Source organism: Sprattus sprattus (assembly GCF_963457725.1).
Source record: "Sprattus sprattus genome assembly, chromosome: 14".
Taxonomy (NCBI): Eukaryota; Metazoa; Chordata; class Actinopteri; order Clupeiformes; family Clupeidae; genus Sprattus; species Sprattus sprattus.
In genome coordinates this window covers 12,051,693-12,061,692 of record NC_137912.1, presented here as the reverse complement: position 1 = coordinate 12,061,692, position 10,000 = coordinate 12,051,693, and the positions used below count along the sequence as shown (strand labels likewise).

The 10,000-nt window shown below is 40.8% G+C and overlaps 2 protein-coding genes across 3 annotated transcripts in view; both read left to right on the top strand.

Annotated features, from left to right (window-relative positions):
* Positions 1–594, top strand: part of scube1 (signal peptide, CUB domain, EGF-like 1) — a gene marked incomplete at both ends in the record, with an annotated part of 86,629 nt that extends 86,035 nt beyond the window's left edge. Inside the window, 2 exon segments of the mRNA XM_080851151.1 lie at positions 60–139; positions 442–594. Coding sequence (XP_080707277.1) covers positions 60–139; positions 442–594 — 233 coding nt within the window.
* mpped1 (metallophosphoesterase domain containing 1) overlaps positions 1–10,000 on the top strand; it is a gene marked incomplete at both ends in the record, with an annotated part of 121,865 nt that overhangs the window by 72,391 nt on the left and 39,474 nt on the right. For both annotated transcript variants that reach the window (XM_080851153.1, XM_080851152.1), the window contains one exon: positions 9,072–9,238. In XM_080851153.1, coding sequence (XP_080707279.1) covers positions 9,072–9,238 — 167 coding nt within the window. Of the gene's footprint in view, positions 1–9,071; positions 9,239–10,000 lie in introns of those variants that run through there.

Genomic DNA, 10,000 nt, shown 5'->3' with positions numbered 1-10,000 from the left:
GATACAGAACATCTTTCATAACGTGTTATTTATTATGTCAATCATACATTTTGTTTCAGAGGACTATCAGCAACTTATTGAGGACATTGTCCGTGACGGTCGACTCTACGCCTCTGAGAATCATCAGGAGATTCTGAAAGTGAGTCCCCCTGCGAGAATTGCTTTAGTTTACTTGATAATAAACTTTATTCATATAATAATAATAACAATAATAATAATAATAAACTTTATTTATATAGCACCTTTCATGCAAAAGATTTCATGCAGGTCAAAGTGCTTTTGATGAAAGAAGAAATGTGATTAGTCTTCCTTAGATTGTTTTGTCCGTATTCACAGTAACCAGATGTTTCCCTAAATGAAGGGAAAGCTCTCTTAAAGGTGTGGTTATGATTCATCCAAGTGTGTGACTCTTGTGTTTTGATTTTTGGTTCCTTCCCCCAGGATAAGAAACTAATCAAGGCACTGTTCGACGTCTTGGCTCACCCACACAACTACTTCAAGTACACCGTTCAGGAGTCCAAAGAAATGTTCCCACGTTCTTTCATCAAGTTCCTCCGCTCCAAGGTCTCAAGGTTCCTCCGACCGTACAAATAGGTCCCCAGATCACTCAAGCGTCCTCGAACCGCCCCGCACATCTCTCTCCAGTGTGCCCCTTTTCATGCTCTCTACTGCCCCCTTATGTTCTTGCTCGCTGGATATAGCTCCCACGATTCCACACGATAAGAAAAGGAAGAAGACTGAACTCTGCTAGACCATTAAAGTCCTTGTTTTGACTTTAAACTTTTTCTTAATACTTCTTCTTTGTCTTTTTTTTGTTTGTTTGTTTGTTTTATTTGATTGGATTTGTTTTTCATTTTTTTTAAATATGTATATTCGCTAGAACTAGCAGAAGCCCACATCATGGATGTTATAAATATGTGTGAGTGTGTATGTGTGTGTGTGAATGTATATGTGTGTGTTTGTATGTGTGTGTGTGTGTGCGTGTGTGTGTGCGTGAATATGAATGAACATGTAACTGCATATCTAAGGTATGCTAGCACATACATATTCACATACAGTATATACACATATCTTGCCAGCTATTTTTGATTTGATTTTCTTAAGGCCCCTGACGTGCACAAGAGATAGAGGTTGTTAAATGTTTGGTGCACTTATAAGCTTTCAGCCATTTTAAGATGAGTAAAGTGAACCTTTTCTGAGACCCTAATAACTAATTCAGCTTGTGCTGTGCTCACATTATGAAAAGACAAAGAAAGTGAAAGTCTATATAGTAGCTTTTAAACTATATAACAAGATAATTAAAAACTACCTGCAAGTAACAGAGGTTACGATAGAAAATGTATGTTATGTAACTAATATTTGGAACTTCAATTGCACTTGAATTTTATATTGTAAGCTGTAGAAAGAAATTCTAAGTTTTTCCTTTTGTTTGTGTTGTATAGAAATGTTTCATCTTGGTTTTGTTGGTTTAAAGAAAAAGAAAAAGAAGAAAAAAAAACTACCCATATTCTCATGAAACTCAGTATTGGATTCCTTTGAAAGAAAACAACAAACAAAAAAGGAAGGATGGAAAGAAAGAAAGAAAGAAAGGAAGAAAGAAAGAAAGAAAGAAAGAAAGAAAGAAAAGACATAAGCTGTGCACAGTCATTTTTTCCACACCTCTGAATCGCTCACAGTTCTGAGAGTAGAACTTGCTTCTGTTATGTTTGATGAACCTTTTGTCTGAATGGTCGTCATTTAAAGGGCAGACATGTCATCGGCGGGATAGTGCCAGTGTTGAATTCCTTACCTTTTTTGTACTCCAAGCTAGCCTGTTAGCTGCCAGAGAGAAAAAAAGACTTTGTCTCAGTTTTAAGTTTCTCATATGATGGCACAGAGTGCAAGCTTCTTCCATTTAACCCCTAACACAGTTTGTCCAAACTAGATGAATACCAAGCCCAACTCCTTCACTTTGCACGGCCCAGATGCTAACGTATGGTACTAATAAGTATGCATTGTATCCCTAAGCTATTAGCTATTTTGAGGGTCTTTTATGTGCTTGTAATGGACAAATTTACGTTTTTTGTTTAAGTTAACTGTCACCTTGCCCAGAATTGTGCAATCCAGTAGACGCTCTGTGTATCCTTTGCCTTTGTTTTTAAGGAGAGCAGAGTCACTATAAGAGGGCCCAAGATGTTGAGTTGTGAGTTGTTGAATGGAGTACTTATGGCTGTGACCTCATTCCTAAAAGGGTTCCAGCCTGAACTAAAAGTGAGACAGATGTTCTGAGCTCTGATTGAGGAGAGTTCATAGATAGTCCCACAGTAACTGAACTCTGAACTCTGACCTAGCACTGAGTTACTTTGTGCTGGGCACAAAGACAGCTGTCATGTCTTCACCATTATGTCCTTCATTCGGTTAGACTTCAGAGTGTCATGTCCCAAACCTTCTTGGTATCCATGTTGCTGATCTCTGATCAGCCAAACCCGTTATTGTAATAAAACCAAACTATTGTGTGATGGAATAAAGGATACAAGGAATCAGGGCTGTGGTGGTTAGGATGGAGTCAAGAGATTTATAAATATAAAGTCAACTAACAAGTCATGCTAAATACAATAAACATATCCTTAGAATGTATTTAATGGGATTTTTGAGTGTGAGTGGGTGCCTGTGTGTGATTGCACACCTGTGTGTGTTTCTTGTATGGTATGGTGTGTGTGATAGAAAGATATTCAGATTAAGTGTCTACGCACATGTATGCGTGTAAATGTGGGCTAGTATAGGAGTGGTTAATTGATGACTTGAAGTTTTGCTTAAGTTGATGTATATTGCCCAAAGAAAGACAGAGAGCGGGAGAGAGATTAAAACAAAAATAATAATAAAAAAAAAACATTTCAGATAGAGAGAAAGAAAGGTATACTATTCGTAGAGAGAGCTGCTGTGATAGGTGTCGTAGTCCTTGTTTGTTGTCCTGGTAGATCTGTGATAATCCAGTTTACGAAAGAGAAAAAAAAAAGCGGACAAACTCAAGCTGCATTAGAGAAGGCACTCTGAGAGATTTCCTGCATAGTTCTCATTTTCCTCCGGAGAGCATTCTTTAATGTTGTCTCAATATCCCTTTTAGCATTCTTCACTTCCCCACATAGTTGTTTGAGCGCATGAAAAACTCTTCTCCCCCGGAATTGTGTGATTAAAAACACAGAGGTCGTGGCACTGCGGAACAAGAGTGTGTATGTGTGTGTGTGTGTGTGTGTGTGTGTGTGTGTGTGTGTTTCTCGACGGTTCATTTAGGAGGCAGATAACACTATCCCCCAGGGTGGGAGAGAAGTATGCCTTGGCCTGACCGAGGAGCGCGAGCGGTCCCTTAAAAATACAGATGATACATCCATGAGCTAAGCTTGAAACAACTCCCCCAAACCCTGATAACAATAAAGGCATCCTCTTGTGGCCTGTCCATCTCTCTTGAGGTGTCTTTGGACAGGAGAGGAGAGAGAGAGAGAGAGAGAGAGAGAGAGAGAGAGAGAGAGTGAGGGGAGAGAAGAAAAGAACACGCTGAAAAGTAATTCAGTGTCGCCTGGCAGCGGATTGGTGAAATATCATGGAAAGGCCGTCTCTTTTTTTCTTATTTTCTTTCTTTCTTTTTTTTTTGTTCAAATAAGCACTTATTATTGCAAGTATTTCTACAGCTAGCTCTGCCTCCACTAGTGTCTTGGTGGGGACTGTATAAACTCCGCTCTGTCCAGTATTCAGCCTGAGAGACATCGAGAGAGAGAGAGAGAGAGAGAGAGAGAGAGAGAGAGAGAGAGAGAAAGAGAGTAAGATAGAGAGAATGAAAGAAAGAGTGAAGCCCCCACCTCAAAACCAAAGAGTAGCAGGACTAATAGCAGACAGGTGCCTCTTTTATTCAAGAGCCCCCTGCATTTGAGATACATGTTTCTCGTCTCCCCCACCTGGTTATGCCAAACTTGGCCATGGCCTCTTCATGCACAGACACATGCAGTAGCTTTCTTAGTATCTGAACTGTCGCTGTGTGGTTGTCTGTCTGTCTATTTGTTTGCTGGTTTCGTTGAACTGACATTTGTTTTGATTTTGTTACTGTGTTCGTTTAGTGTCTTTGTGTTTTTGTCTTTTTGATTGTTTCTGTTTGGGGAAGAATGACTGTCCATATGTCTTTGTGCCCTGACAGTGGAACAGGATTGTATGAGATGAGATGTCATTGAAAAGAAGCCTAAGCATTCAAAATATTCCCCTTACACACCTTTGAACATAAGAATGCACATGTAACAAACAACTTAACATATAATGCACACACAGTATTCATAAATTAACCATGACACACACAGAAGAGGACAAAGAGAGAATGAGAAAGAAAGGGAGAGAGAGAGAGAGAGAGAGAGAGAGAGATGGAGTTGTGATTGTTCCATCACTGTTACTGCCCTTCAAGATGAGAGGAAAAACGAAGGTTGCTGCTGGTAACTGTTTAAGCTTTATCATTACCCATATGTAAATTATGTATAAATGTTAGCCTCTTGTTTCTTTTTTGGAATATTAAATTAATATTTACATGGTTAGATGGGGAAAAAGTTGCAAAGGAATGAGAAGATTCCCATTCGACTCACAAACATTCTTTTAATTATTCTATCATTCAGAAGCCTGAAAGAGTAAGGGAAAGAGATGGAGAGAGAGAAAGAAAGAGAGAGAGGCCCACTGTATAAATATGACTGTGTATACTAATGCTCTCCACACCAATCTGTTTTATGATGTCCATGTAGAGAAAAAAAAATGGTTAAATGTCAGTCGGCCATGTGGTGTGTGTGTATGTGTGTGTGTCAACCCCTTTTTCCCATTTCCCCCAGACAAGTGGCAGAGAGTGTCAAAAAAAGGAAAAAGAAACTATTGTTAAGGTCTCACTTTAATAATAAATCATATGAAAACTGGAGCTGTTGCACTTGGTCTGTGTGTTTGGGTTCACTGTTACACAACTTTTCCAGCAAATGGATGTCCACAATCAAGGCAGAGGAGGCAGCACTGTAAGCTTTACTTGAGTGTGATACATTTTAACAATTCATTAATTCATTTTATGGTTTATTTATCATTAAACATAGAATACATTTTAAAAGTCAAGTTTTACTTATGATCAAACTGTCGTTAGTCACACTTTCAATTGATGATTGAGTACGGAATCCTTGGATAGGGCAATTTCATTTTGACTCACTCATATTTTTGTAGCAGTAACAGAAGCATAGCCTTTTTGCAAAGAAAACAAGCCTAAGAGGAAATGACTGGGTAAATATAATAAATAGATTAGATTGAACCATTTAAATCCATCCCCATTAGTACCACAATACCAGATTAACCAAACAAGGATAAGAGGCTCCTCACAGCTGCAACAATCTTGAAAACACACTGTCTGATTAGGCTGCTGTCCGAGATAAGGCTTTGCTAAGACATCCTTGAAGTCTGCATTTATCTTTGCATTTCATTGTAATATTAATGGAAGTGACACTGGAATACTTTTTTAAAACTTCTGTTTCCTTAAGCCATGTATTCTTACGGGTCTTCAGTATTCTTACAGTTTTCTTACAATGTATAGCAGCTGGATACATTAAGGTGTTTTATGTAGCTACACTGCCACCGTGCGCTGATGCACGGTCATGGTCGGCTTTCATTAATTGAATTTCTCAGAATCTCCACAAGGGTACACCCGTCACCTTTTGAAATAAAAACACACTTTTTCTCTCGTACCGTGTTTGAGTTCCATGCCTAAGGGCTGAAGTGGCCGAAGTGTTAAACTTACAGCGGCGAAAGATCAGGCATGGAATAAGCATATTTTGAAACATGGAAACAGTGTTTAAGGTAAAATCTTACATTCACACGTATCCCCACCCCATGCTTATACGAGAATATGTCAGAGACGAACATATATCACTTGACGCTTTGGCAAACACGGCACCTCGTGGTACTAGTTCTCAGCCACACACTCGTCCCATGAAATACTCTTTGTGCAGAACAATCTTATCAAAGCCATTAAACAAAAGTATTTTCGTTTTTAAATGATGCTAAATGGGCGCATGTAACACCACCTCCTCACTGCCTCGGGTCCACCCTGCAGGTCCCCCACTCCAAGTTAAAGTCAGCTGTTATGTCCACCATACCTCAATCATCCCACGAAGGGCATGTGCATCTCTCTGGGATAAAAAGGGGATGACTTGCCATGTACAGTGCAGTGTCACCACCAGCCAAGTATATAGGCTATAGGGTTAGTCTTACAAAATGCCTAAGCGTAGGCTACGGCTCCTCAAAACTAAAGGCTATTGCGGAGCATCAGACTATTAGCCTATTCCTGTTGTATTGTTTTTAACGTGGTTGTGGTTCTTGTAAGTTCACAGTGGAGTACATTGAACATGTCTGCCAAAAAAAGACAGCATGCTAGGCATGCTGAATATAAAGTCTTTTTTTGAAAGCGTCTTTAAACGAATTGCCTTGATTGAATCGTGTTTGTGTTTTTTTTTTAGGCCTGTGACACTAAATGTTAATGAAGAAAGGTCGAATGTGTGATAGCCCTAGAGCACATAGTCCATATTAATTAATTTGGCTTCATAGTTCACTGACATTAGACTGAGTTAAGTATCTTTTTCAATGAGTCTACATGTAAGGTGACTTGAGCTTGAACTCTGGTCACCATATCAAAAGAACACTGGAAGTTTTCAATCTTCAAGAAGCGCTCAGCTGCAGTTTCTGTATAAATAGGCTAAATGAAAAGTAGATTGCAATTCAGGCCTATACAACATTTAGCACAGGGAGAATCATAAAAGCGAATACTCATAAAATCTCGCCAATCGTAAAAATGTGTTCGTTCGACTTCCACCCGTGACAATTTATAATAGGCGTTTGGCGTTTCAATATTTCAGCTACGGAATTTGATATTAAAAAAATCAGCGTTATGTTCCTGACAATTCGGATAAATTGGGATAAATAAGCATTCATTGATACAAAATAAAAACGATCTGGTGAATTTATGACAGATTAGTGTGATAAGAAACTCTAGTCTATGACAGGCTTTGGGGGATTTTTGCAATGCGAATGCGAGGAGTAATTTCTTCGATGATGACAGTGCTCGCTACATCAAAGAGCGCCATTTCCCACAAATAATCACCACCCTACAGCCCCTCTCCTTCTTGGCCACCCTCTGATCGTTCCATTTCATATGCGTGCGCTGCGCTGAGGAGGTGGAAAGATCCAGAGTGTGAGAGCGCCAAGAAGGGGGAGTGTCTCCGCGAGTGCAGCGAAACACAAACCAGGGCACCACGCGGCACCTGTTCAAACCAACTAGCGCGACTCGGGAGCGGCGGTCCCACATCTCTGACCTCTCTCATTTTACCAGTGATTTCCTAAGTGAATAGAGATCACCAGAGAATCTCTGTTACTCCGAATCCTCGTCCGACGTCTCAGCTGGGAGGCTCTACAAATCCAGGTTGGTTGTGTTTTTCCCCGCGACTGCAGCAGAGCTTGAGTGCATCTCTGATTGAGAGAGTAGGGCTGCGTCTGTTATTTTGCGTTACAATGAATACGCTGCCGGCTAATATAGCGCTGTGAATGTTTAGTCAGATAGATTAAAGACATAAATGGCACATTCTGGTCGTTTCACAATTGAGATTGAATAAGGAATCACTTAGGTATTTGAAGAGCATTTGACATCTAAATAGAGAGCTGTCAGTCGGAGTTTCGGTCGGTAGATTTAAACTGCGCATGAAGTCCCGCTGCCAATAGGTCAGGTCGGTGAGCACAACCCCTCAGGTCGTTTTCATAACAATGGGGGCACCAAGTTAAGAATACCTTCTACAACTTCTTTAAGAAGTTCAAGTTCAGGTATACAATACATTCTTAAACATTTTACCTGGCTTTATCGATACATATATAATTTAAGTCCCAAATTGCTATTTCGTCACAAATGATGGTGGTTTTCGAGGATAATCTATCAAATGGGCCATAATCTGATGTTACTGTCATCTATGTCTTTTTTTCTTGTGTGATTACAAGAGTACCCTCTATTATAAAAATCAGTCGACAAAGGTTAAAGAACATCTTCCACATCTTCATCTTCCACATGTATTTCTTGTTGTTACAGACTTCCCAAACTAGGGATACTGTCTCCTGAGTTAGTACATTTAAATCATTAGATTGCAGTTTCATTTTTTTCAATGCGCTGTGTTGTATAATATGGCAGTTGTTTCAAAGTATCGTGTTTGTATAATATCTGTGTAATCTGTTCTTAAGAAATCAACATTAAAATGAACAATACTTTTATTTCCATAATGTCGTAGAAATGATGTAATTTAATAAATGTCTTGTGAGATAGTACAGCAGTTGTGTCCTTGTGTAATTATAGCGGCTGCTGAGTGAGAAGACTGAAGTTGTATATGAGAAGAAAGGTGAAGGAATATTTTTAATAACTGTAATAAACCTGTATTTCCACTACTCAACTCTGTTTATATAAATGCAATTTTAGTCATTTAACTTACATCGAAGGATTTGGATGCTTTTTGTGGGCTGTATTTAATTAAATGCAGTGCACTAGATAGCCTACTTGAGATTGAAGCATACAGCACTGCATGTTCTCTTATTTTTATGGGTGCGTTGTTCCAGATATAATTTGACATGTTGAATTGCAATGTTTTATTGTTACTGTTTTTGTGGTGTCAAACGCACAGATATGTGGCTATGACTAATTTGGTAATGAAAGTGTACACTGAATTTAGTTTTGAAACACACACCTACATATTGCCAACTGACAGTTTCAGTGCTACAAGTATGTCCCCTCTCTCCTCCGGCAGGTGTCCAGTGAGTACTTTGGAGGAGGAAGAGCAGGGGTAGGATGCAATCAGCGCATCCAAGCCGCGTGCCAGCCAGGTGAGGAAGACGCTGAGGACAAGGGGCCTCCCTGGCCCTGGAACTCCCCAGCCGGTGCCACCAACGCAGCCAACCAATCCCAGGCCAGCGCCCAGCGCCTCTCCTGCTCCGCCTTGCTACGCAAGGTAGCAGCAGACACGCCCTCCAGCACCCCCTCCGCCGCCCCGGCGTCTGGTGTTAACATGGCGTTCACTCTGTCGGAGATCATGGCGGCCCGTAGGCAGCAGCAGCAGAGGAGCGGAGCGGCACGCGGGGTGGTGGAGGTGGACGAGTACAGTTCCAACCCCACCCAGGCGTTCACCTTCTTCAACATCAACCAGGGCCGCTTCCAGCCGCCACACGTCCACATGTAAGAGGGAGCGAGTGCTTGAGTTCTTTTTCTTATTGAAATAATGCCACTGCTCTTTTAACCTATTTATCCTCACTTTGAGCACCTTCTTCTTCTTTTTTTCTTTTCTCACCTTATTCTTCTTTTCTTTTTTCTTTTCTTTCTTTGTTTCTTTTTAAGTATCTTCTTTTTTCTTCTTCTCCCTGGACCTTAATTCGTCATTCTTTGTGGTGCTCTTTCTTACTCTGAAACTTTCTTTTGCTTTTTTTCTGCCAGACTATTTCTCCTTTCCTTTACCTTCCTTCCCTTCCATTTTCTCCTGGCCTGTCCTTTTCTTATCCTTTCTTTTTCCTTTGTTGCCTTTTTTCTTTTTTATCTCTTTTGTTCTGTCTCACATTTCCTCCTCTGCATCTCATCCTAAACCATCTCTCCTATCCTCTCCTCTCATCTCTGTATTCCCTTGCGTTTTTCCTCTGTCTTTATGACTCATGCTCCACCATGTTGTACGTGGAGAGAGACTCGCGCTCCTCTGTAGCTGCCTGTGTGGATCAGGTATGCCGAGAGAACCAGCTGAGCAGGCATGCAGGCAGCGCGCACGGGCTGAATGACCCAGCAGGAGGAGCTCTAAAGTGGGCCACTCTTATTCAAAAGTCCCCCTTTCCCCCTGGAGACTTCCGCTGTTGCCTCTGCCGTTGCCGCTGTGGTGGCTGCTTCCACGCGCGCTACAGTGGGTCGCCCTGTTCCCAAATCCCACAGGGTCTTTGTCTGTGGCGCTATCTCTCC